The 27,906-nt window shown below is 43.7% G+C and overlaps 1 protein-coding gene across 3 annotated transcripts in view; it reads right to left on the minus strand.

Moving 5' to 3' along the window:
• Positions 1-2,890: 2,890 nt before the first annotated feature.
• robo4 (roundabout, axon guidance receptor, homolog 4 (Drosophila)) overlaps positions 2,891-27,906 on the minus strand; it is a 40,725-nt gene continuing 15,709 nt past the window's right edge. For 2 of the 3 annotated variants that reach the window (XM_038297828.1, XM_038297830.1), the window contains exons 5-19: positions 27,701-27,839; positions 27,394-27,521; positions 24,509-24,624; positions 24,201-24,432; positions 24,007-24,128; positions 21,975-22,146; positions 21,700-21,882; positions 21,591-21,633; positions 14,883-14,995; positions 12,805-13,134; positions 12,628-12,732; positions 12,422-12,557; positions 9,597-9,815; positions 9,199-9,524; positions 2,891-3,876 (exon numbers count right to left, since the gene is read on the minus strand). In XM_038297828.1, the coding sequence (XP_038153756.1) occupies positions 3,695-3,876; positions 9,199-9,524; positions 9,597-9,815; positions 12,422-12,557; positions 12,628-12,732; positions 12,805-13,134; positions 14,883-14,995; positions 21,591-21,633; positions 21,700-21,882; positions 21,975-22,146; positions 24,007-24,128; positions 24,201-24,432; positions 24,509-24,624; positions 27,394-27,521; positions 27,701-27,839 (2,546 nt within the window). In that variant the 3' untranslated portion in view covers positions 2,891-3,694. The remainder of the gene's footprint in view (positions 3,877-9,198; positions 9,525-9,596; positions 9,816-12,421; positions 12,558-12,627; positions 12,733-12,804; positions 13,135-14,882; positions 14,996-21,590; positions 21,634-21,699; positions 21,883-21,974; positions 22,147-24,006; positions 24,129-24,200; positions 24,433-24,508; positions 24,625-27,393; positions 27,522-27,700; positions 27,840-27,906) is intronic. The other variant, XM_038297829.1, reaches the window with a different exon arrangement.

Raw genomic sequence — 27,906 nt, forward strand, 5'->3', positions numbered from 1 at the left:
AATAACTCCAATAACAAATGATAATTTTATTCAAAATGTATTTATTAAAAATGCTTAACAATTCCTGTAATGAATGAATAGCACAATGAAAGAAATAATGTCTCATCTAAACATCCCTCACTTAACAATAAAAGTTAACAATAACTCTCAACTCCCAATATGATGATACTCAGCCTCAGCAATGAACAAAATAATGTCTGTTCTGTAGGTTATTGGAAAAAATAAACAAATGAGCTAATTAACAAAAAATACCTCTTTTGTAGCAAAAGTAACTCAAAATGTACCAAAAACGAAAAAACATATCAATAGAATATCTTGACTTTCGGAGTCCAGGTGGCTTTTCAGATCCCTTGCACCTCCATTGGACACCGAGACATATGTGCCTGCTTTGCACACTGTGCACAAGGCCTCCCATTTGTCTCGATCCGGTCTGAAAGCGGGGAAACTCTTTTGTAAATCGTTGGTAAACATACATTTGTGCCTTTGCATGTTTTTATTGGCGTACTGACAGCCACGCTATCTATATTCTGATTAAGAACAAGGCTGCCCGCACTGGCGCGGCTCAGGGGTAACGTCACACGCAGCGTCGTGCACAGTGCCCTAGCATCTGTAAATTTAATGGTCCAATGAAGGTAATTTAAAAAAACAGGACATTTCCTCACTTTCTAAAAAAAACCCGGGACGCCCAGGACAGGACGTGAAATACGAACATGTCCTGGGAAATACGGACGTTTGGTCACCCTAGACTATATTAAACTGCACTTCCAATATTCACCACTATTTGGCGCCATTTTCCTTTTTCTTCTGAGCACGGAACAGCTGGCTTGCTTGGACTCGCAATGAATCATTGGATATCCAAGGCTACGGAGGATACAGCGGACCTGTCCTTCAAAATGGGCGAATAGAAGGCTGAATTTGTCGGCCGCATAACGAGGAGTCTTCCAATCTGACCAGACCTCGGAGCTGCTCTATGATGTCATCAGCGGAGGAATCTGGCCTTCAGAGGACGCAGCCGCTGTTAAAAGGATAGCAGGAACAGGACGGTCAGGAGCCCAGAGCAAATCTGCATTAGTGTGGAAAGCTGCAGGGGCCAAACCACCGACAGCTTCCTTCACTTTACTCCCTTCAAAAAAACTCCTCTGATATTGAACTCACCCATTTTGACTGGGATTAATTAAATGAAGAAACTTCAGTTCAAAATAAAATTGTTTGTTTTTTTATTCATATCATAAAACCACATCTTAATGCCAAGTATAGAAAATATAACAATTATAAAAAGTCTGCCACTGTTAGTAAAACATTTGCATTAAATAAGCTACACAATTCTCTAATTCTAAATACAGAAAAGATTTTAAATTCCATGTTAAATTATCCATTATGATTTAAATATTCATATCTCTAAAAAAAGAAAAAAATGAACTTTAGAAAAAAACAATTTAATATAAGCTTAAAGAATGTATTTATCAGTCAAATGTCCTGATTGACTCCTGGGATCCAGATTGTTTTGTAGAAATCAGGAATGTCTGACGAACCTACGGTCCGTGAACATCTCACCTGCAGCGCATTTCATGCATCCAGTCCTGTTAAAGTCGTAGCTCGTTACATTTAGCATGGCCTATAAAGCCGTCCTCTAGTTCTCAGACTTTATTAAGCTGAGTGGATCCGGATATTCTGCTCTGAATCTAAACCGTCTGACAGGTGGAGGCTAGGAGAGAAACGCTGCATTCAGAGGCTCCCTGTGATTCACACTGTCGGCTGCATCTTAACCCCGAGTCTCTGAGAATCAGACCTTCCTTCACACTTTCACCACTAACTGGACTGCACTGAAATATGCTACAACCCCAGTGATGAATGAGTCCTATCAAAACACTGAGCAAACATGCTAACTTTAGCCTAGCTCTGAGGCCACCAGTGTTGCCAACTTAGGACGTTCGTCTAAAACCATTTTTGACCCTTTTAGCACCTTTATTTCCAAAAAGCACCTAGCACCAAATCTAGTGACTTTTGCAACATAAAAGCACCAAACTCTGTCCTCCTGATCTAGTGGATCTTATGCTACGTTCACACCGGATGCAGCAAAATCGCGCCTGCTGCTTCATTTTTGCTGCTTGTACCAGTTAGTTCTGACGCGCGGCTGAAGCAGGAGCCGCTAAGACCCCCACATACCGGCGGTGCGCCGACAGTAGGAATCCCTTCAGCAGCAGCCTGTGGCCGGGTCGCCTGCTCGCGGTTCACCGCTGCAGCTGGTAGGTGTTTTTCATCTAAATAATCCGATCTGCAGGCACCAGAATAATAAAAGCGAACATATTCTGCAGGCAGATTTCTGCATTTTAAGTTAAATTATGCGTCAATAAACTGTTTCAGAGGAGTGATCATAGTGCTCTGATCATCAGCGCTGTGTCTCTCTCCCTGCCAGCTCCCAGATCAGCTCTTCTGATTGGTTGACGCGGCGCGTCGAGCAGCAAAAGTTAAATATTTCCATCTCTAGCAGCAGCGCGTTTGCGGCACGTCACGCGCATCAGATGCTTAAACGCGCCCGACGCGCTGCTTCAGCTGCTCAGACACGCTGCGCCTGCTGCTCAAAACGCGCCGCGGGACCTTTTGCTTCACCTTTGACGCGCGTCAACCATTGACTTTGCATGTAAACTCGCTGCTTCTGTCGCGCTTGCTGCGTCCGGTGTGAACGTAGCATTAAGCCTCTTTCTTAACGGTTGGGCCTGTAGTAGTAGAGATTAAACTTGTGCGTGCTGAAAAAAACTGCTAATCTCGCCCTAAATTGTAAAATTAAATCATGATCATAAATTTTAACCGACGCACGAAATAGCTGAATTTTTGATCTACATCCAGTCTCCGTGTGTCTTTGCACTGCTTCTTTCTTCTTCTTCTTCATGTTTTTATTTTTTACTTTGTATTGCTGGAAGGCAAACAGCTAATGCTGCAATAATTTCACCGTTTGTTATGCAGTGTGGAACTACATATCTGAATTATGTGTATTTTCTTTCCTTGTTTCTGTACAATTCTTAATAAAACTGTTCAAATCTCCACCTTTCTTCCTCCCAGATATCCAAACTCTCTGTGCTGCTTTAACAGCCAAAGGAAAAAAACGTTGGAGGGATTCAGAATCTCCTGCAGCTGGATGGCACGAAGCATGCGAATTAGGCTATGACATCATCTAGTGCCTTTTAGGACAGCCAATACAGACTTTTCTTGCTGGGGAGTTGGCCACACTGGAGGCCCCGTCTTCTGGATGGAAACACGGCCTGCAGGGAGAGCAGTGAACAGACTAACCTGGAGCAGAACGTTGGACACAGAGAGGCGCTGAAGAGAGTAGGAACCTGGAGGATTTGGATCATAGTTCAGATAAATTCAGTGACCTTTGCTGGCATAGAGAACAAATAAAACCAAAAAGCTTTAAATTGGTTTAAAGCAAGTTCTGAATAAAATCCTGCAACAAAAACAGGAAACGTGTTTTCTGTCAGAGTGTCCGTGTCTCTGGATCCTGCTGCAGATATCTCTGCTTGCATCTTTCAGTAAAATGATTCAAGTAGAAAACTTCTGTGGCTCTGAAAGTCGTTTCATAGATTTACAGTAGCTGAAGTGCCCTGAGGTAAAGAAGGAAAACTGTTAGAAACAATTGGAAACGCCGACGTTTTCAAACTCAGTCTGGAGAAACGCAGCAGTGGGATCTGAGCTTCTATGTGTTCGAGGGTCTGGTGCTTCTGCTGGGATAGTGGGCTCTGTACTGGGCGTCCATCTCCTCCAGCCAGGCCATGCTCCAGTCCCACGCAGGAACGGCCTCCAGGTCCCTGAAGGCATCACCGTCCGGGCAGAGCGACGGGTACAAGGCGCTGAGAGGGGAGGCCGGCGGAGAGAAGTCTGAACACAGAAAGAGACAATTCTGCATCAGCCAACATCGCCGGACTGAGCCGGGAACCAGAACCTGACGGCGCATCCAAAACCGGTTCTGGGTTGTAGAAGGCCTGAACCCGGAGAGACATTTCAGCTTCAGTTAAAACAACACTAAAGGTGAAAGAGAGTCTAAAGTGAAACAAGAAAGAAACAGAAATCTAAATATGTAATTTTTTCTCAAAATAAGTGAATTCTTTTTAGTTAGAGAGGAAGTAAGTCAGACCCTTTGCCAGTGGAATAATACTATTTACATTTAAGATAAGAATAAAACTATTGCATATTATCTAGTTATCTTGTTTAACGAGTAAATTAACTCATTAGTTGACAAATCATCTTATTTACCTGCTCAAATTAAGGGTACATACACTTATTCTAAGAAATGTCTTCTTATTTCTAAATGTTTTATGCAGTCTGTGCAGCAGATTGAGTGATGGATCCATCTGGGACCTGAGATCCGGTATCAGACTGGATCCGTTGTTCTGTCAAATCAGCATACCCCGTCAGACCAGCATACCTAGACCCAGACGTCAGATTTGCATCTATCCCTTTTAGATAGATCAAATTTAAGGACAGATTGTCATACGCTTAAATAAACAGCAAAGAGTAAGTAATTAAATAGCTTTTTTTGTACATGACTAAAGGGATACACTCCTGTTGAGGTAGTGTCTCAAAACTAAAGGGATGAACTAAAGCGAAAAATAGGTATTGACTATGTGTATGCTGGTCTGACGGGGTATGCTCATCTGACAGCGTCTCTCTGCAGAGGGTGAACATGTTTAACATCTTGTTCCTCACATTGATTTCAGAGTAGAACCCTGAGAATAATAGAAATCAGGACCAACTGGCTCCACAGGCTGGGAGCTAAAAATCACAGTAGGATGGCGCCATCTGGTGGATCAACATATGAATCACACTGTTCAGTCAACAGATGTTTGGTGTTGACTCCTTTGATGACTTAAAGACAGTTTATCTTTAGGAAAACGGCGCTGCTGCCGTGATGGACTCTATGACAGGACCTAAGGAAGAAGTGCAGCAGATCCACTGATATTTCCTCCTGATTGAATGACAGACGCTGTTACTAACACCTGGTTCAGCGTTCATGTTTTTATAGAAAAGCTAAAGCAGATGAATCGTCTGCAGCATTGAAACAGAAGATCTCAGCAGTTTGACCCATTTAGCTTTGCTTATGTTTATGAGTTATGCAGATTATTCCAGCTGGAGATCAGGATTATTTGAGGCTTGGGCTGTGAAATGTTCTGCATTTTAACATTCAATGACAGCTGAGCAGAAAAGCTGCAGGAACAGAGAAGGATCTACAGAAGTGATGGATCAGAACATCAGAGCTCAGACATAAACATGATATTTGTTTCTACATTAACGACCGTTTCACACCTTGATGACTAAAGCCTGATTTATTCCAGGAAAAAAAGGTCATCTGTGTGTGCGTCACAGTGAATATAAATGCGTATTTCCTGTTTTGTTCCTTACCGGCTTGTTTTGTTTGTCTGACCGCCATTGTGGAAAACGACTGGTGAAGATGGAGCAGTTAGAAGAGCGAGAACGCTGGGACCCTTTTTCCACCTGGATCCCCGCTCTTTTTGGCCCTCATGTCCCTCCGTTGTCACCCAAACTTGCCCCGACTTCCTCGCCGCCTCGGCCGTATCTAGACCCACAGCTAGTTCCTGATTGGCCCTCTGGCGTTGTGGCGTGGAATAACGTAGCGCAGACCACGCTTCAATATTGGGCAGAAATCAAAAATACCTGCGACACACTGCTGCAGGAGGAGAACCAGGCCTTTAGCCAGTGCATGGCTGACGTACAAAACATCTGGCAAAAACGCTGCTATACGTTGTATAAGTTATGGGTACATTCTGTATAAGTTATGAGCACACTGAAGGACGATGAGGCACACTGGCACACATCGACATCTGGAGAGCAATTGCAATTTTGAGAAAATTTCCTGCCGTATTCCAGCGTCTGCCATCCGTGGTCCATCAGTTCCAGGTCAGTTATCTGATGGCTGACATCCGTTCAGTGTCAGTTCCTCATCAGTCGTGGCGTCTAGCTTTTCCTAAACCTCTGAGTAACTTGTGCGTAACTTATCCAGAACTTCTCTCCAAGGTATCTGACGTGTTCCAGACGAGCGCTGAACGTGTTTCTAACTTCCAGCTACTGTATAATGGCGTATTGGCAGCGTTTAGGTATAAAGGGGGTTCACAGGAGGAAACCGTCAGTTCTCCTCCAGACTTCATCCCCATCATAGGGTGAGACAGAAGGTGAGTGATGGATCCTCCCTGCGTTCACGCCCACCACCAACACACTTCCTAGCGGACATGACGCTCAATCTGCTGCCACTGCAGACCTTCTTTCTTTATTTTTATTCTTTTTGTTTTTTTTTGGCAGGCGGTAGACAGCAGTTAGGTTAATAAAGAAAGAAAAAGAAATCTTTTTCTGCAGGCCGGGCGCATCGCTGCCTCCCTCAGGACACGGGCTTGTGCTTCATTTCATGGGCATTACGCTGCCGTGCGTTATGCAGAAGTTAGGCTGTCGTTGAACAGAAGTTCTGGACTCATTATGAATGCTCTATGTTTACGCCCAGAATAGAAAAAATCTATAGAAAGTTCAGAGTATTCCAGCGTTTTAGGAGATTCTGGGACGTCAGCATGGTGTGAGAGGAGCTTTGTTAGATGAGTACGGCTTTAGACATCATAGTAAATATCATCAAATAGTATTCTAACATCTTGTTTAAAATCCTCCTTGCATTCAGATGATATTTAATCAGTAGCTTTATTGTTTCATTTGATCACACAGAAAGGAGGCCAACAAAGCCTGGTTTTAGTTTAGAAAACATGCAAATAGAAACGGATGAACGGGTCCCCCCCTTTGGAATGGGGGTCATTTGGCTTCTTTGTTAGCCTGCAATGCCCCATACCTGTCTATGTCTCTGAAAGGGGGGAGTTAAAGGGAATTGTTGTCCTGCTGAATAGGCGAGGTCTTCTGCTTTCCTGTAGGAAGGCTGTGGCTGCGATGATGAACCCCCATTCCGAAGAGGTGGACCCGTTCATCCGTTTCTATCTGCATGTTTTATAAACATAAACCAGGCTTTGTTGGGCTGCTGGATAAAACCTGGAACTAAACGCTATTTCTGACATTTTGAACTGAAAAAGTTTCCTGGATGGAAGAGAAACGTCTTCAAACTTAGAAACAAAAATTGTTTTTAATTTTCTTTTTTTGGGATGACAATGTCCTAATGCGCAGAATCTTCACTAAGGGTGTGCAAAATAATCGTAAAATCGATGAATCGTGATTCTAATTTTTGTGATCTACTGAATCGATTCTTGAAGGCAAGAATCGATTATTAAAAAAAAAAAAATGAACAAATAAAATACATTAATGGTTGGCGCACATCAATCAAACCAAGTGGAATACAACTTCCAGTCCAGCAGATGTCGCTGCGGATGTGTTGACGCCTGCTGCTTTGTGTCATAAGCATGTCCGGGCTGATTATCCTCATTTTGTTATTTTAAGTTTGATGAATCCTAAGATCTTTTTGTTGGTGTGTCCATGCCAGTAATAGTAATATTTCTGTCCAGTATTTGTTTTCATGGCAACACCTCCAAAAGTAATTTCAGTAAATACAGCTATGTATGAATTCAGTTGCTTTCAGTTATGTATCAATTGAAGACACCATCCAGATCACACCCAGCCAGTCAGCCACTGGTAAGGGCTGTATCTTTTTCTTACAGTGTTCAGGGAAAATATCACAATGCATCGCAATATTTCAAGTATCGTGATGCATCGTGATAGAATCGCATCGTGGCATGTGAATCGTGATTCGAATCGAATCGTGACTTCTTTGCCAATACCCACCCCTTCTTCACCAGCATATTCAGTCATGATTCCTACAGTAAAGCATGAATGGATAAGGGTATTAAATCAGCTATATATAGTTTATATCCTGTCAGTTCAGCAGAGTTCAGGTGTAACCAACGACTGTAGAGATGTTCAACAGTTAGTGTTTCTGTTGTCACTCCACAGCTGAACTCAGAAGCTCTCACTAAATTCTCATTAAGGACGACCAAACGAAGACTTTTATCAACGTTCCTGCAAACGTCTCCAGTTTTGTAGGATCGTTCTAAAGACTCCCCTCAAACCACATTAAATACATTAGGGTTACCAGACGTCTTCTTTTCACGGACATGTCCTACTTTCATACCTTAAAAACTGTCTGGAGGGAATTTTAAAACGGTCCAGGATTTTGGTCGACTGCAGTGCAGCAGAAGGTCAGCTGCAGCCGTCAGCTCCAGGGCAGGTCCGGGAACCCCGGGGGACGCAGGCAGGAAGCCAGCGGGGGACGGAGCAACCAAAGCAGTCCGGAGCCGTGGATGTTATCAGCCCCGGAGCTGATGGCTCGGTTCGAATGCCCGGTCTGGTCCAGTCAGCGCCCCCCCCGCCCCCAAAATAATGTCCCAAATCTGGTCACTATAAGCTACATGCAATCATCTGCTATCCAGAGTAAACTCAGCTGATGTCCAAACAGCTGCCTGTAGCCTCCAAGCAGACCAACCTCCTACCAGCTGCTCACGCTGCGTTCAGGTACAGCTGAATGGAATATTGAAACAACTGCAGGAATTTAAACAGGATTTATTTTCTAATGTCAGCTCTGTGTTTTTAAAAACACTGTATGTTTGACCTTTCTTTAGATACTTTCATTGTTAAATCATCTCTCTATCCAGGCTGCACTAGAATATGTTGAGATCAAATTGATTTCCAAGTCAGAGGCCTTGGTTCTGGATCTGGACCAGGAAAAGGAGGCCTGGATTAGATGTCCTGCCTCAAGTGGAGGAGTTCAAGTATCTTAGGCCTCTTTAAATCAACGAGGAGAGATTGATAGATGATCGTTGCAGCTGCTGCACCGGCCTGTTGTGGTTCAGAGAGAGCTGGGTCAGTTTACTGGTGGTTCTACGTTCCTACCCTCACCTATGGTCATCAAATCTGGATCAGAACCTAAAGAACCAGATCCTGGATCTAAGCTACCTCTGCAGGAAGGCTGGGCTCTCCCTTAGAGAGAGGGTGAGGAGGTGGGTCATCAGGGAGAGGATCAGAGTAGAGCTGCTTCTCCTCCACATCCAGAGGAGTCAACTGAGGAGGATCAGACAACACTAGCAAGGTCTTTCAGGTATGTCCCACACAAGATTTGGGAGGCTGAGACTGTTGCCTCTGTGACCCAGTACTTTGTGGAAGACGACGATTATGGACACAAAAAAGATATTTATCATAACCCCTTACCTGACAGAGAGGCTCCACTGCGCTCTGCAGCCACAGCCAGCAGGTGAGCAAATGTGGAGCTGTCGTTGGTGTAGCAGCTGTCCACAGAACTGATGAGGCTGGTTCGGTTGCTGTCCATGGCCGAGCTCCAGGTGTTCCACAGAGAGCTGTCCCAGTCGCTGTAGCAGGAGGATGGCGAGGTCTGAAAGCGAGGACGATGCAGCATGGCCTGTAAAGATGGAGTTCCAGCAGGTGCCTCCTCATCCTCCAGATCAGCGGAGCTAACCGGCCCACAGGTGCTGCCCAGGGTGGAGGAGAAGCTGAGGGGCAGGGAGGGCAAGACACTGCTGACCCAAGGAGAGCAGCTGTCAGGGAGAGAGCAGACATCTGGAGAGAAGGAACTGGAAACATGTCTGTACCTGTATCTCTCAGGTTTTGGGCTGAGCTCCAGGTACTCGGTGGCTTCCTTTGCTGTCAGGGAGGCACTCTGATCATTCTCCATTAAAGTGGAGTACGATGGAGTGGACGGGTGGCTGGAGCTGCTCCTAATGTCTCCTGCTTGTCCACGGTAGCCTGATGAAGGACTTATTGAAGGGATGGAGCCCATGTCCTCTGTAAGCTTTGTGGACTCACTGGAACTGAACACAGTTTGAAAGACAAATTCAGTCCAAAAACAGCAGAAATCTGGGTGAGAGGAAATACTTTTGACACAGAACCGGACATAAAACCATCCCTACAGCAGAGTCCTGATGAACCAGCAAAGGACAGAGGATATCTGTCCTCAGCTGATCGACAATCAGCAATTCTGACCATAGAATTAGCAAAAAAAATCTAAACAAATCTATTTATTTAATTCAGTTTATTTTAGGTTTATTTCTGTAGCTCCATCTCAAGGCCCTAACAAAACTATTCAACCAGATCATCCAGCCAGATTGATTCAAAGTTTTCTATCTAAGGAAAACCAGCTAATTGCATCGACTCATTGACTCTGCAGCAATCTCTCACACTAAGCATGCTTGTAGCGACAGTGGAGAGAAAAAACTCCCTTTGAACAGGATGAAACCTCCAGCAGAACCAGGCTCAGTGTGAGCGGCCATCTGCTGAGGCCCACTGGGGTTCAAGGAGACAGAAGCAGACATAGAAAAAGAAGCATAGATACAAAAGGCAACTGTCAACCAGCTCCACAGGCGGCCCCGTCCAGGAAATGCACAGCTTAGCACAGCTCTGAGCCAGCTCCCATGTCAGAGGATGGGCGAATAGCAATGGATTGGAGCAAAATTATGAAAAGGGCTCCCTATGTCCTCAAGCAGTTTAAGCCTATTGCAACATAACCATAGACAGGCAAGCTGACAGTAATGGCTGGGCCTGGGACAAAATCTAAAGACTTGATGAGTGGGGGCCCGACAATTCATACTTTGTATATATATATATATATATATATATATATATATATATATATATATATATATATATATATATATATATATATATATATATACACATACATATATTAGGGGTGGAACGGTTCACAAAATCCATGGTTCGGTTCGGTTTCGTGGTCACGGTTTTCGGTTCGGTATATGTTTATTCTTATACATTTAAATTTTAAAATTTATGAAAAAATCCAAAAAAATTAATGAATTGTAATTATTTTTAATGATTCGCGGAAACCCTGGATCATTTCTGCATGTTTTGCTGCTTTGAATTTAATCATCTGGCGCATGCCCTCTACCATCTCCAAGGGACCCAGAGTGGAGCAGACGAAGCCACAGCGGAGGCTGTAGGCTTTGCTTTGAGCAGCCGGTCTGGAGCGCAGCGGGGCGGAGCGCTGACGGAGTATGTGGGATTTCGGGGTTAGCATGACATGTTGGTCGTGTTGCTGTTAGCATAAACAAAACGTGTTGCACAATGCTTGCACACTGTTGCACTTTTATCCCCAGCTTTCTTTCCGCCGTCATCGTAGGTCACTCTAAATGCAAAGTGGTCCCATACAGCAGACCTATAAAGTGCTGCTGGCGCGTCTTCCAACTCCTGTTCTTTCCCACTCGCCATACCCACACAATTCTCCACAACAACTGATTTTTTCCTGCTACACCCGGCTACGCTGCTTCGCTTCTTCTTCTTCTTGTTTACTACTGGTGGTTGGCTTTGGTCGCAGTACTGCCACCTTCTGCTCTGGAGTGTAAACGCTTCGCCTATGAGAAAAAGGAGCAGCGCATGAACCGAACGCAACACACGCGAACCGAACCGAGACAGTCGAACCGAACGGTTCGGGCGATTTTCATAAACCGTTCCATCCCTAATATATATATATATATATATATATATATATATATATATATATATATATATATATATATATATATATATATATATATATATATATATATATATATATATATATATATATATATATATATATATATATATATTAGTGTGTGTGTGTGTGTGTATATAAAGTCTTGATTAATCAATCTTTCAATGAGATCTTGCCTAGAATGTCAATTTTTTTACATAACAATTTCTGGAAATAGGAGAAACAACTTTCTATAAGGCAACATAAATCAATGTGATTATCACAAATCAAGTCATTAACTAGCAGACTTTTTAAAGAAAGAAATCTTAGGATAAATAAACTACATTTAATCTTTTAATTTAATCTTCTGCTTCCTGGTCTGGTCAGGGTTTTGGAGGACTAATAAATGTGGCCAGATTCCTAGAAAGAAGAGCAAAGTGGGAGGGATGCCTTCTCTCCGAATCAGACCAGGATTTCCCCAAAAGGATTGCCAAGTAGTGCACATCGTCTGCAGGACACCACCTAGACAACCAGCGGTTATATGATGTCATGCGACTAAACATGTCATCACTGGTCAGATCAGGGAAAATTATAAATGCTTCATACTGAGGGATGATGCAGATTAGTTGTCATTTTACTGAACCGTTTTCCCTTCACTTCATTACCAGAACAATACATGAGAAACTGTGGATGTATCCCTGAATAAACTCAGAGGAAATGTTCGGGAGATTTTATATCTTCCCAATGCTTTGCACAGTATAAACCAGTAAAAAACAAAGCTGTCATATTTGTTGACTGTCATGATAGTGCTTAGATCTTCTCTGTGAGCAGATCTCTGAAACAATGTGAGTCCTACACACAAATAAAACATGTGACTTCAACAACATCAGACCAAACCGATGCTAGTGGAAATGTGACGATCAGTCAGCCATTAGAGCAGAGTTTTACCCTTCATCTGAGGACAGGGTGTTTCTCTCTGTGGCCGTTGGCGGTGGGGGGGGCAGCAGGTCCACTAGATGCAGGGAAGCAGAATAATGCAGCAGGCGAGATCCAGCAGCAGCTTCTCCACAGTCTGCAGCTCCACCTGAACCAGAGGAGAGTCAGGGACGTGCTAACGGGTAGGAGAGGACTGGAAACCAAACTGAAGGGTGTACCATGGCGTCCTGCTGGAATGTGACTGAGTCTCTGTGTGCAGAAAGTGGAAGGCCAGGCCTGCTTCCTGGAGGAAAGCACGGGGACGCTGTTTACTGCGTGCAGCTCTGAGGACAGACGGTTCAGTGTTAGCTGACTGGAAAGAAACCAGTAAAAACACCAAACCATGTTAGACTCACCTTGCTTCCCACAGTTCCTCTTCTCCCATGATTCCCTCAGCACGCCCATCTTAGGCTGAGGCCTTATGGCCTGCTTCCAGGGCAGAGCCTCCTGGCCGCTGAGGGAGGAGGACTTGGAGCTGGGCTGAGAGCTGATCTGGATCGTCTCAGCTCCTTGCTGATCAGGCGGAGCATGAGGCATTTTAGGGCAGCGTCCAGGACTGCTGAAGGTCTTCAGGCCCCTCCCCTGCAGGTCCACATAGAAGGTTCCGTAGACGCCACAGCTGTCTGTCACAATGGGAACAGCTGAGTCCAGGATCCCGCCGTCCTGCTTGGAGGAGACTGGGAGACCTTCAAGCATCACAGGAAGGTTTCTGTTAGATCATTTTCAAACCAAAGAACCTCAGAGGAACCAGAGCTACGCTTCAAACTGAGCCTGATGCTTATTTATTCATCTAAAGGAGCTTTTAGATTTTCATTTTTAGTTTCTGAGGGTCTGCTCTCAGGATGCTCATTTTCTTCTCCGTGTATCTGAAGAACATTTTCATAACTGCTACAAAATGACAAGACACCTAGCGCTCTAGCACCCCCCAGTGGCATCTCTAGTCAAACTGGCCCCCAATGTCCTTCCTCAGCAGGTCTGTATTTAATCCTCTTGATTAAAAACAGGAACAAGTTACTCTTTGCAGTCGGTAAAATATGCTATCCAAACACCTGAAGCTGAAATAGGACTGTCACTTAAAGGTTGAATGTTGTCATGACAACACAGCTTGTGATGTTGTTCCATCATCTTTATGAGGGCTGTTCAATAAGTAAAGCCCCTGACCCACTTCCAGTTATTTGATCTTGCTGATATTTTCCATGTGCAATTATTTATATCTTCATTTAATTCAGTTTATTTCTATAGCACCAATTCACAACACATGTCATCTAAAGACACTTTCCAGTTCTCCACATCATCCAGTCAGATTGATTCAAAGTTTTATCTAAGGAAAACCAGCTGAGTCATTGACTCTAAGGCAATCCTTCACACTAATAGCCTGGTTATCCTCCCTGCAGCAGTGTGTCGCAGTGAGCTTGACGCATACATTTCTGATTTATGCTAAATTTTGAGCTTGGTCTGCGCTGTACGCTGTACGCTCCGTCGTCGCATGTTTGTGCGACGACCGAGGGACATGATGGCCAAAAGAGCGGAGATCCAGGTGGAAAAAGGGTCCCAGCGTTCTGACGCACCTCGCTCTTCTAGCTGGTTCAACTTAAGGAGTTGTTTTCCGCAATTGTGGTCATAAAAAAAAAACAAGCCGGCAAACGGATGTAGATTTGACCAATCAGAGGCTTCCTGTCTGCGGTCACCTACACTTTGTGAGGTGCAGCAGAGTGTCTGCGGAAGGGGGCGGAGACATCTCTGCGTTCACTGAGACACCTACGCAGACGACCTAGTTTCGAAGTATGAATCAGCCTTAAGCATGCTTGTAGCGACAGTGGAGAGAAAAAACTTCCTTTGAACAGGAAGAAACCTCCAGCAGAACCAGGCTCAGTGTGAGCGGCCATCTGCTGAGGCCCACTGGGGTTCAAGGAGACAGAAGCAGAGATGCAGATTAAATGACAAAGCTCAGAACTAATCGTGGTTTCTGATGTACAGGTGTTTGACATGTCTTCATTTCAATCTGAGCTGAATGCAACCGGTCAGCAGCAGCAGGGAGCAACGAAACAACCAGCTGTTGGTGCTTTAATGTTTTTCTGCCACTGAAGACGTTGATCAGAAATCATTATTGTTATTATCATTTGACAGATTTAAGTTTCCAAGAATTAGTTTGTTTCAAAATGTTTATTAAAATTATGTTGTTTAGATCCAAGTTTGAAGCAGTTTTGTAGTTTTACTAAAGGGATGTCTGGATGTTTGGGTTCATAACAACTGGTTATCAGCAGGAGCAGAGGGACGGATTAGTGACACATTACCAACAAGTATCTATACTGCTTCCATCATGTGACCAGGCTTGCTAGGTCTTTGGTTACTGATCTGGACTCACACGGTGAGGGCAAAGTGCTGGTTTGATAATATTTTAATGAACTGCGCCATGTCTGTGTCGTTTACTCACTGGTGCTCCTGAGTCCAGGGTGGTTGCTACCCTGAGCCCACAGGTCCTGGTACTTCTGGCTGAAGGGAGGCCTCCAGCTTCCAGAGATCCACGGAGAATCTGGGACGGCCATCCTGAGGAACAGAAAGATGATTTAATTATTTATTAATTATTTATTAAAAACAAACGCTAAGAATCTGGAGAAACACCAAAAAACAAAGTTTTTTTTTTTCATCACGGTTTTGGATCACGCTGGTCAGTAGGAAATAAATAATAAGATAAGATTTATTATGCAAATCTTCATCCAGCTTTCTTCACAACAGCTCTCCTTCCAGCAGACAGAGGGAACAACCTGTGCAGACCAGCCTGCAGTGTCCGCGGGAAGATTTCCAAATGGCTGCCCTAGGAATCTGGCAAATGGTAATCCAATGGCTCTGAAATATAATCACAGAGGAACGAGGGACCTACCCGCTCCAGCCGGTGAACAATACCTCCTTAACGACCGACCCTTAACAATCATAGACAGGTTTCAGGTATTACAGGAGACAATCCCCCCCTTTAACGACAACCCCCCCCCCCCCCTTTAACGACCGACAGGTTTCAGATATTACAGGCTAACAATGGACCCAACTACCCGCTCATCAGTTTCTATTTGGATGTTTCCAAGCAATACAAGGCCTTGTCTATATAAAGACTCAAACTCACTGCTGATCCATTTGAATGGAGAAAGCTTCCTGGAGAGGTTGAGAAACGTCTTCAAATCTTGGAAACCAAGTCCAGTGGAGTTTTTTGAACTTTTACAGAATGAATATGAACTGGATGACTGAGAATCTTCATCAGCATAGTATACTGCTGTATAAGAGGACCCTTTGTAAAGCAAGAGCAGATTATTTCTCATCATTAATAGAAGAGAATAACATTAATCCTAGATATCTTTTCAATCCAGTTGTCAAACTCACCCAGAGCCATAGCTCTGTTGAACCGTCCATTCCACCTGCTCTTAGCAGCAATGATTTTACGGGATTCTTTATAAATAAGATTGATCTTATTAAAAATAAGATCATTAGCACTCTTCTATCCGCGATTGGTTTGGGGGGTGGCAGCATCTGAGGTAGTCATGGAATCTGAACCGGGTTTAGACTGCTTTGATCCAGTTGAACTTTCAGAGTTAGCAAAACTATTGTCTTCATCTAAGCCTTCAACTTGTATGTTAGATCCAGTTCCAACCAGGTTATTTAAGGAGGTATTCCCTTTGATCTCCTCCTCCATTTTAGATGTGATTAATCTATCTCTGTTACAGGGATATGTACCTAAAGCTTTTAAGATTGCTGTAATTAAACCTCTGCTTAAGAAACCGTCTCTTGACCCAGATGACTTGGTCAATTATAGACCTATATCCAATCTTCCTTTCTTATCCAAAATTCTTGAGAAAGTAGTTGCCAAACAAGTTTGCGATCACTTCCACCATAATGAACTTTTTGAAGAGTTTCAGTCTGGCTTTAGAGCTCATCATAGCACTGAAACAGCTCTGGTGAAAGTCACTAATGATATTCTCATGGCCTCAGATAATGGACTTGTATCTGTGCTCGTCCTGTTGGATCTCAGTGCTGCATTTGATCCAGTTGATCATAATATTCTTTTAGAAAGACTTGAATATTTTGTAGGAATTAAAGGAACAGCTCTAGACTGGTTTAAATCTGATCTATCTGATCGATTTCAGTTTGTTCATGTTAATGATAGATCTTCCACATGCTCAAAGGTTACCAGTGGAGTACCACAGGGATCAGTGCTAGGACCAATTCTCTTTACTTTATATATGCTCCCAATTGGTAGAATTATTAGACAGCATGGGATTAATTTCCACTGTTATGCTGATGATACCCAGCTATATCTGTCTATAATCCAGATGAAGCTAACCCATTACATAGATTACAGGCATGTCTGAAGACATAAAAACCTGGATGACTCTTAACTTTCTGCTTCTGAATGCAGACAAAACAGAAGTTATAGTCTTTGGACCAGAGTCTTTGAAAAAGAAGCTGATTAGTCAGTCACTTCATTTGGATGGGATTAAACTGATTTCAGATAATAAAGTAAAAAATCTTGGTGTTATTTTTGATCAGGACCTGTCATTTAAATATCAGCTGTGCTGCTGCCATCAACACCTTTGTTTCTAGATGTTGGAGCTTGGCCTGTTTTCCAGTGTAGTCCTGTTTCTCTGACTGTGACTAACTGGATGTGCTCTCTTCATCCTCTGACATGGGAGCTGGCTCGGAGCTCGTCTGCCTGGCTGTGTGTTTCCTGGACGGGGCCGCCTGTGGAGCTGGTTGACAGTTAACTTTTGTATCTATGCTTCATTTTCTATGTCTGCTTCTGTCTCCTTGAACCCCAGTGAGCCTCAGCAGATGGCCGCTCACACTGAGCCTGGTTCTGCTGGAGGTTTCTTCCTGTTCAAAGGGAGTTTTTCCTCTCCACTGTCGCTAAAAGCATGCTTAGTGTGAGGGATTGCTGAAGAGTCAATGAGTCGATGCAATCAGCTGGTTTTCCTTAGATAGAAAACTTTGAATCAATCTGACTGGATGATCTGGTGAACTGGAAAGTGCCTTGAGATGACACGTGTTGTGAATTGGAGCTATAGAAATAAACTGAATTGAATTGAATATCCAGTGCCATCTTCCTCTTTTCAATCAGTTAATTTAACTTTCAAAATTATTTTCCGTTCCCGGTCCCTTTTTTTCTTAAATAAAAAAAAAAAAAAAAAAAAAAAAAAACAATGCTACGTTCAGACCGTGCATCAACCACTGACTTTGCATTGAAACCAGGCATGGACTGGTAATCGGGCGTACCGGGTTGGCCGACGTGCTGTTTGGGCCGGCAGACCCTACATGTATATTAATAATATGTATTATTATTATTATTTTTTTTTATTATATATCGGCCTCATTATATTTGCATAATGCATGAAGAAAAATAAAACCAGCAGCGCAAGAGTCTGTTCTGATCATCCGGCCCTTACCTCAGGCTACTGCAGCCCATTGGTTATCATCCCTGACAGTCTAAAGGGCCAGGCCAATCAGAAAGTAGAGAAACACCTTCACTCTCCATTGGAACTTTGTGCAGCGGTGTTCACGGTAGTAATGGATGAGAAACGCAAAGAAACGAGTTCTTCAAACGGACGCTGCGAAATGTGTCAAACTGACTGCCATGTTCCCAACAGCAGGCCTTCATCTGCTCCGGTGTCTGATATAAAATATGATGGTTGCAGACATCCCAGGTCTGCTGGAAGTTCCTGGAGTCTCCCTGATGTAGATAGTTGTTCACGGATGCCCGCGAGTCGGATAAATTATCCCGGATTTTAGACTATGTGAGGTGGTGTTTTTTAATGCGAGTGAGAGCGGGCAAGAAATACAATAATTCATGCATCATGTGCAGATTAGAACTACTGTGATTGCCCAGGAACAACAAGAGAGAGACCGTGGTGTCGGGAGGAGGTTGCTGGTGAAACCTGTGCAGCATATCTTTCCAAAGCGATGCTCTGATCAACCAGCCATCCAGGCGACTGGTTGATCAGAGAGCTGATTGGATCAGTCAGAAAAATAAGCCAATAAGTTTCAGTTTACTCTTTTAGAGTCACCTCATTTTACAGCAGAAAGTGTCTCCATGTCTAGTGAGGGCGAAGAATGATGGACTGCATGAATGGGGCACGGTGCGGCCAGGGGCGTCAGCTGACCCAGTACTATACAGGGGCACAATAGGGCACCAAATAAAATGCGAGCGCACAGAGCACGTGAGCAAAACAAATTTTGGGCAATTATTTATTTTATAAAAACATGGGCACAGATCATTAATGCAAGCACACAAGCAAATACACTCACCGGCCACTTTATTAGGTACCCCATGCTAGTAACGGGTTGGACCCCCTTTTGCCTTCAGAACTGCCTCAATTCTTGGTGGCATAGATTCAACAAGGTGCTGGAAGCATTCCTCAGGGAGTTTGGTCCATATTGACATGATGGCATCACACAGTTGCCGCAGATTTGTCGGCTGCACATCCATGATGCTAATCTCCCGTTCCACCACATCCCAAAGATGCTCTATTGGATTGAGGTCTGGTGACTGTGGAGGCCATTTGAGTACAGTGAACTCATTGTCATGTTCAAGAAACCAGTCTGAGACGATTCCAGCTTTATGACATGGCGCATTATCCTGCTGAAAGTAGCCATCAGAAGTTGGGTACATTGTGGTCATAAAGGGATGGACATGGTCAGCAACAATACTCAGGTAGGCTGTGGCGTTGCAACGATGCTTAATTGGTACCAAGGGGCCCAAAGAGTGCCAAGAAAATATTCCCCACACCATGACACCACCACCACCAGCCTGAACCGTTGATACAAGGCAGGATGGATCCATGCTTTCATGTTGTAGACGCCAAATTCTGACCCTACCATCCGAATGTCGCAGCAGAAATCGAGACTCATCAGACCAGGCAACCTTTTTCCAATCTTCTATTGTCCAATTTCGATGAGCTTGTGCAAATTGTAGCCTCAGTTTCCTGTTCTTAGCTGAAAGGAGTGGCACCCGGTGTGGTCTTCTGCTGCTGTAGCCCATCTGCTTCAAAGTTCGACGTACTGTGCGTTCAGAGATGCTCTTCTGCCACCTTGGTTGTAACGGGTGGTTAATTAAGTTACTGTTGCCCGTCTATCAGCTCCAACCAGTCTGGCCATTCTCGTCTGACCTCTGGCATCAACAAGGCATTTCCACCCACAGAACTGCCGCTCACTGGATGTTTTTTCTTTTTCGGACCATTCTCTGTAAACCCTAGAGATGGTTGTGCGTGAAAACCCCAGTAGATCAGCAGTTTCTGAAATACTCAGACCAGCCCTTCTGGCACCAACAATCATGCCACGTTCAAAGTCACTCAAATCACCTTTCTTCCCCATACTGATGCTCGCTTTGAACTGCAGGAGATTGTCTTGACCATGTCTACATGCCTAAATGCACTGAGTTGCCGCCATGTGATTGGCTGCTTAGAAATCAAGTGTTAACGAGCAGTTGGACAGGTGTACCTAATAAAGTGGCCGGTGAGTGTATTTTATGGCACTTATTTATTATTATAAAGCATCATAAATAAATTGTACAATAAGATTGTTATTTTCTGCATTATGAAATATCTACCTGAAGCAAACTGAATTGAATTGGGCCTCTTTTGAACTTCACTGTATTTCTCTAATCCACTACTGATGAAGGCACAGTTTATCTTCATTAAGCATCTCCCTGAAATTAGTTTTTGGAACTTGGGAAGTCTGTGGTTGTAGTAGAGGCGACGGCGAACCGAGCAGTGAACATGATGTCAGTGCGGCTGAGGAGAGACATGGTGAGAGAGAGGAGAGCAGGAGGAAATAGATTACTTTGCCCGTCCTGATCCTTGTCTTTTACAAAACTTTTTGAATCACCACTCACAACAAAGCACAACAAATCCAGCTGTGCAAAAGGTATTCACCACTAAAAATGCAACCTACAGGAGGTGGCTCACATATTGTGAGAAACGTCATGCTTTATTTTGTCTTGTATGTATTGCATTTGGAAAGACTTCTGACACAAGCTCATTTATTACTGGGATGTCTGATTGGAGGCATGAGCACCAGCGCACAGAAGAGCATGAGAAGAGTAGCGTAATTTGTGTGGTTGACTGTGACTTTTCTCTGTGTCTCTCTCTCTCCTTCTCTCTCTCTCTCCCTCCCTCTCCCTCTCTCTCTCTCTCTGATATAAGAACTGTTGCTGTGCTGTGGTGGAGTTAACATTTTACAGTGTAAATAATTTAAGATTTTGGAAGTATTTTAAGTGTCCTCTGTCACTAATTTCCATTAACCTGACCTCAATGTATTGCACAGTTGGTATACACATTCAGTACACCAAAAAAATGTGGTGGGCCAGTCTAGTCCAAAATGCCAGGGCTGATTTTTTTGTCCCAGTCCACCCCTGATTGAAACCAGCTGCTTCCTCTTCTTCTGCAGCGTGCGGTCTGAACGTAGCATCAGACTGGAGGAGCCCGAAGGGCAGACAGAACACCAGAGCAGGGAGAGGCTGCAGCTGACTGAGGCTAGCTAGGCTAACTGCTGAGGATTGAAGGAGCATAGAGGAGATTGAATCCATCTGCTGGAAAATAGTACGCTAGAGGGGAGAAAGAGGCTGTTGCTGGCCAGGACAGCGAGGAAGTAAACCTCTTAAGCATTCCCCACCTCATTCTTTGTCAACATTATTTTCTCTATCTTCTATTCTGATTAAAAAAGCTGGACTCTGCTGCTTTCTTCACTGAAACAGTTACTGATTCATGATATCTTAAATTTTGATACCTAAAAATACAATGTCAGCTTACATGAGAAAGACGGATTGAAGAATGTATGGACCTGATGCTATTCAGCAAGGAAGAAAATTCCTTTAACGACCCTCCTTTCAGAGACATAGACAGGTATCCGTTTCTATTTGCATGTTTTCTAAACTAAAACAAGGCTTTGTTGGGCTGCTGGATAAAACCTGGAACTGAACGCTATTTCTGTCATTTGGAATCGAAAAAGCTTCCAGGATGGGAAGAGAAACGTCTTCAAACTTGGAAACAAAGTCCAGTGGATTTTTTTTAAGCTTTTTTTGGAATGACTCTGACCTGAATGACTGAGAATCTTCACCAGCTATGGGCTCAATGGTTCAATGAATCATGAGGCCTCATCTCACCTGTGTTTGATGATGAGATCTTCACTGGCCAATCTACGCAGACCTGAGGAGAACAATCATCAGATTCATTTCTACTTCCTTGGACTCCTGCAGACATCCGTTAGCCTACCTTTAGCCTTGCCATGCTGAGCTAACAGGCGCCCCCTGCTGCTGCGGCATCTGAACAGAACAACAGCTGCAATCATCAGAAGGCACCACAGGAGGGCACCAACGCTGCCAATGAACTCCGGCTCCTGGAGCAGGGCCAGGGCAGGTTTTCTGTCCCAGTGTGCGGCGGCTCCAAGCTGTGGGTCTGAGGAACAGCAGACAGTCCAGGGGGGTCAAATCCTGCAGGGGTCAAATCCTGCAGTAAGGTCCTGATGGACAAACAATGAAAAAACTCACTGATGAAAAACCCGTGAGGGTCGCTAAGCGCGCCGACTCCAGCACCGTTCACAGCCGCCATGGTGATCCAGTACTGTTTGTCTGGTTTCAGGGAGGAGATGTCCAGGCTGTGCTGACTGCTGTCCACCGTCCAGTTCTGATGCTGCTGCTCCTCCGAATCCACACACCACACCTGAAGGAGGGGTTCACATCTTCATCATCAGAGGAAGAAGGCTGATGCTCATTCTCCTCTGCTTTGCTGAACAACTTTCTAACCTTATTATGAAGGATTACCTTCATTAATGTTAAGCTGTTGCTCTGAATCAGGGTTCTGCAACCTTTACGATCCACAGACTCCTTTTTGACTCTAGTCCAGCTAATAAAACCACATTACAGCCACAAATCAAAGCATGACCTTCTTTAAAAACAGAAAAAGATAACTTATGTTTACTATACTTTTAGGTTTCAAAATTAGAAATGATTTCAAGCTTAAAATCTTTATTTAAAAACCAACATTACTGCACCTTAAAAAGATAAACATACATTTCTGATATAAATATTAGATTATAATTAAAGTCTTAATTGAATTATGAAAAAATAATCACGATAAGAAACATTTCTCCCACTTAAAAAAGGACAAAATGTAGACATTTGGAAATTCAGAGGAAGGAAGGAAGGAAGGAAGGAAGGAAGGAAGGAAGGAAGGAAGGAAGGAAGGAAGGAAGGAAGGAAGGAAGGAAGGAAGGAAGGAAGGAAGGAAGGAAGGAAGGAAGGAAGGAAGGAAGGAATTTAGTCAATACTCTGGATGAAGATGATGATCAGGACCTGTCATTTAAATCCCAGATCAAAGAGGTTTCTAGAATTTCCTTCTTTCATCTGAGGAACATTGCAAAAATGAGAAATCTCCTGTCCAGGGGTGATGCTGAGAAACTAGTCCATGCATTTGTTACTTCAAGGCTGGACTATTGTAATTCTTTACTATCAGGAAGTCCACAAACTGTAGTTAAAAGCCTTCAGCTGATCCAAAATGCTGCAGCCAGAGTTCTGATGAAAATGAAAAAGAGAGATCATATCTCTCCTATCCTGGCTTCTCTTCATTGGCTTCCTGTTAAATCCAGAATAGAATTTAAAATCCTCCTTCTCACATATAAAGCCTTAAATGGCCAAGCTCCATCTGATATCAGAGATCTGATTGTTCCTGATGTTCCTAACAGAGCACTTCGCTCTCAATCTGCAGGTTTACTAGTGGTTCCTAGAATTTCTAAAAGTAGAATGGGAGGCAGATCTTTTAGTTCTCAGGCTCCTCTCCTGTGGAACCAACTACCAGTTTTAGTCCGTGAGGCAGACACCCTGTCTACTTTTAAGGCTAGGCTTAAAACTTTCCTTTTTGATAAAGCTTATAGTTAGAGTGGCTCAGGTTATCCTGAGCTATCTCTATAGTTATGCTGCTATAGGCTTAGACTGCTGGAGGACATAGGGAGCCCTTTTCCTTTTTTTTTTTTCTTCATTCTATCTCTATTCTCCCACTCTGCAGAATCTGTTAGTTCAATCTCTAACGTTCTGCTCTCTCTGCCTTTTCTCATAGTAGCTTCATCTGGTCTGTTCCTGTTTGGCTGTGACTCCATCCTGGAGAGAAATATCAGCTGTGCTGCTGCCATCAACACCTTTGTTTCTAGATGTTGGAGCTTGGTCTGCTTTTCAGTGTAGTCCTGTTTCGGGGCCGCCTGTGGAGCTGGTTGGCAGTTGCCTTTTGTATCTATGCTTCTTTTTCTATGTCTGCTTCTGTCTCCTTGAACCCCAGTGGGCCTCAGCAGATGGCCGCTCACACTGAGCCTGGTTCTGCTGGAGGTTTCTTCCTGTTCAAAGGGAGTTTTTCCTCTCCACTGTCACTACAAGCATGCTTAGTGTGAGGAATTGCTGAAGAGTCAATGAGTCGATGCAATCAGCTGGTTTTCCTTAGATAGAAAACTTTGAATCAATCTGACTGGATGATCTGGAAAGTGCCTTGAGATGACATGATGTGAATTGGTGCTATAGAAATAACCTGGAGTACCTGGTAGCCCTGGAGGACCCCATTGTGGCTGTCATGAGGAGGAGGCTCCCAGCTCAGACGGATGCTGTTGTTCTTCTCATGGTCCACTGTTATGGACACTGCCTGTGGGGGGGCACTGGGCACTGTTTGAATGAAATGAGTCGGTTTAAATTGATGAATTTAGGTGGAGGGAAAAGTGTTAAAGCCTTCCTCACCTTTCTCAGGGACCCTGAGATGCCGGGTGTTGCTCTCCCTTCCAAACAAGCTGCTGCCATAAGGACGGACCTTGAACTCATACTTGTAGCCCCTCTTCAGGGGTCCCACCTGCGTCTGGAAGCTCGGCAGTGAGACCTTCTTTCCTGCCCAGTCGGAGCTGGCAGGCAGCAGGGAGCGATAGAGAACCTCAAAGCCATCCAGGTAGTGTGGCTGAGCTGGGAAGTTCTGGAGCTGTTCACAGAAAACACCAAAGTTCAAACTGCTCAGCCGCTCCTGCTGTGAAGCTCTGAACCAGCAGCTCCCCTACCTTCCACTGAACCAGAGACATGTTGGATCCAGAGGCCGCCATGGCGACGTTATCTAGAGCCACTCGTAAGGCGGAAAGCTCTCTGTGGAAATCCCTCTGTTCACTTCTGGGAGCTTCTGCAAAAGCAGAAGGTAAAAAAATAAATATAAATGTCTTTGAACGCATCAATGAAGGTTTTCCTACTAGGTGGGATCTCCTGATCCAAACCTGACATCAGAGTAATTCAGCCTGAATCAGTTTCACCCACAGAGGTTGGTCAGGGAGTGGAGCTAAGCCAGGATGGTACAATAATGCCAGCTGAGGCACAAAGGTTTGCTGTGTCCTTCAGCACAGGGTCCATAGCATGGAGGAGACAGACCAGGACCCGAGGGGTCCATAGGAGCACCACTACACAAGATGACAGCAAAATTGCCTCCAGCAAAATGAGCTCTTGCAAAATGAGCTCCTGCAGGCCCCTGATATCCATGTTTCTTCTCAGAACGTCCCAAACAGTCTCCATAACGGTGACTGAAGGCCTGATGTCGTCCACGGCTAGCTGTGCTTCCAGCCCCACGCCCTTCAGGATGACACACTGAGCCTGACTGGAACAAGTTCACTCCCTCAGGGGGACGCCAGAGGAGAGACACTGTCGAGAACATGAGGAGAGCATCCTCCAGCATCACACTGGGATGGTCTGTGCTACCACATGGTCAGAGGTGTCAAAACTATTAATGTTGGTTGCTCCAGTAGAAGTATAAATCCTAGTGTTTAAAAACACTTTTGTTGAAGTTAGAGGATCAACTTAAGATTTTTACTCCAGTAAAAGTGTAAAAGTACCATTTTTAAAACTAAGTAAAGTATAAAAGTAAAAGTAATGCAGTAAAAACTGTTAAGGCCAGAAGCTTTACTGCTCTACCCTATTAAAACAACATTTTTCTATAATTCTGGATGATAACTTCCTTAAACTTCATTTTTTTTAGTTTTATAACTAATGGTAACTGGTCAAATTTAACTTTGCATCATCTTGATGAACTATTTATTTTGGTATGAGGTGAACAACAAGTTGGGGCAGCACCGAGTCCAACCACAAATAAATTAATTGTCTGGATGAAACTAATTATTTTGATGGTTTTTATTTTTTCTAAATGCCAACAGGCCATAATTAAAATGAGCTTAAATGAAACAAAACTAACGAGACTATTTTTACAATGTAAGGAGTAGAAAGTAAAATGTCTGAAATTCAGTTACTCCAGTAAAGAATAGATAGCCAACATTTCTACTAAAGTCAAGAAATTAAGTATTTCTACTTTGTTACTTGACATGTCTGCATTTGGTAGCCATCAGCTTCCACCATGAGAACCTCAGAGCCTTAGAGAGAACTCGTTTGAAGGCTGTTGTGAATTTAATCAGAAGATTATGAATATTTTAAATAACTAGAACTGGAAGTTATAGTTAATTAATAGGCCATTCAAATCAAGGGTAAAACTTGTTATTTATTATTGGTTGAATGATTATAACTGTAATTTGCTTACTGACCAGGGTTTTAGCCCCTTTCCTAAAAGGTTAGACTCCTGAATCTAGCTATTAAAAATCCGGTGTTCTTTCACCAATTTAGTAATTCAGGCTATGGCTCTTGGCAACGTTATTAATCACCAACCAAATAAACGTGTCTCTGTTCATTCGGATGCTATTGAAAGAAGAGTGAATCCAACCTGACTGATAAATCGTTCACTGTGTAAAATGAACACAAAAGACCACGGGTTAAAATACAATGGTACCTTTATTAGATACAATTGTGACCCTGCCTATGAAAACCCAGCTAAAGTCATTTTTTGGTGAATCTCAACTTAATGTATAAAACCATTCTTAACATTGTGTAGAATGGTTTTATACATTAAGTTGAGATTCACCAAAAAATGACTTTAGCTGGGTTTTCATAGGCAGGGTCACAATTAAAGAGTATTATATGTAATAACTAAGCAAAACACTAAACACTACTGAAAATAAGCAAAATTAAAGAAATAAGTGAAGAGGGGTTTAAGAGACCGTTCAAAGTCTTAGTGATGTTCAAAGTTTAAGGATTAATGCATTTAAAAGTGTCCTTTATAATAGCATGTTCATGATGTAGCATTTAGCTTCAGCAACACGTGACTTGTTCGGTCTGTAGTGAGCATTAGCATTCAGTTAAACCTTTAACCATCAGTAGTTGAATCAGAGAGATTATTTCAAATAAAACCAGCAACAGGACTATTCTATTCTAACTGTAGTTCACCTAAGCAGGGCACTTATTAAGCATCAGATGGAAAGGAGGGGAAAGGATGCACTTATTGATTTGGTTCAGTGGAGTGAAGGCCTTCAGCTCGGTCCGCTTTCTGCAGGCCAGTCTTCGCTCCAGTCCTCTCATCATTTGGACCAATCCGGTGCAACAATAAGAGGCGATTTGCAAGGGGGCTAATTTTATAACTCATGGTACCATGCGGGATGTCTCCCGTTTTAGCTATCGTGGTTAGCTCGTAGCCACGGACTGTAGCAGCTCCTCCGTGCTACTCCATCTTAGGCGGTCACAGTCTGGCGGCTTCTAACGGCTCCTTCTGCGAACACATCCAGACCTCCATGGGATGATTTAGATTAGCACAGATCAATCTTTTGTTATTTTCTTCTCCACACATTCTCCATTTAATTAAGATTTTTAGCTGGACAATTAAATCACTGGGATCTAAAAGTCATTCTTCTAGCACTCTCTTGATTTGTTGAACAGTTTAAACTGACTAAAAGGAGGATTACAGGCTGCCTGCAGCCATTAGGGTAGAAGCTGATTGACTCTGTTTGATGCTGCAGAATTTCCAGCAACATCAAATCCAATACAAAGCACTGGAAAAACAGTTCAGAGAGAGAATTAAACTGACCTTGGACTTGAAGCGTTGCGGTGGCCCTGACAACACCTACATGATTGGCAGCAGTGCAGGTGTACAGGCCAGCATCCTGCGCCGTCACATAATGGAGCTGCAGAGTCTGGTCTGGGTTGATGAGATACCTGGAAGCAGAGCGCATCACAAGGACCGGTCAACTGGGCCACGGTACCTCAGACTGGGACAGGTGGAGCGCTGTCAACACCTCCACAGGAACAGGAAGTTAACCATGAGCTAAACTCTTCCTCAGACATCCTGTCTGTCACAGATGACTGAAGGTAGATCGGAAACTGAAGGCGTCTACCTGCCATTGGGCAGAGGGCTTCGGTCTCGGCTCCACGCCACAGCAGGAGGGGGGTCACCTTTAGCCTGGCAGTGGAAGTGGGCGGACTCTCCCGTCCTCACAGACACATTTTCTGGCCTCAGAACAAAAGCAGGTTTGGCTGCAGAGGAAAGCAGAAACTCAGTGGATGGCTGTGAGTTAGTCAGAGGGTTTGCTTGTCAGAGCTC

This window comes from Cyprinodon tularosa, unplaced genomic scaffold (assembly GCF_016077235.1).
Source record: "Cyprinodon tularosa strain WSP-4 unplaced genomic scaffold, ASM1607723v1 ctg399, whole genome shotgun sequence".
In the NCBI taxonomy this organism is placed as follows: Eukaryota; Metazoa; Chordata; class Actinopteri; order Cyprinodontiformes; family Cyprinodontidae; genus Cyprinodon; species Cyprinodon tularosa.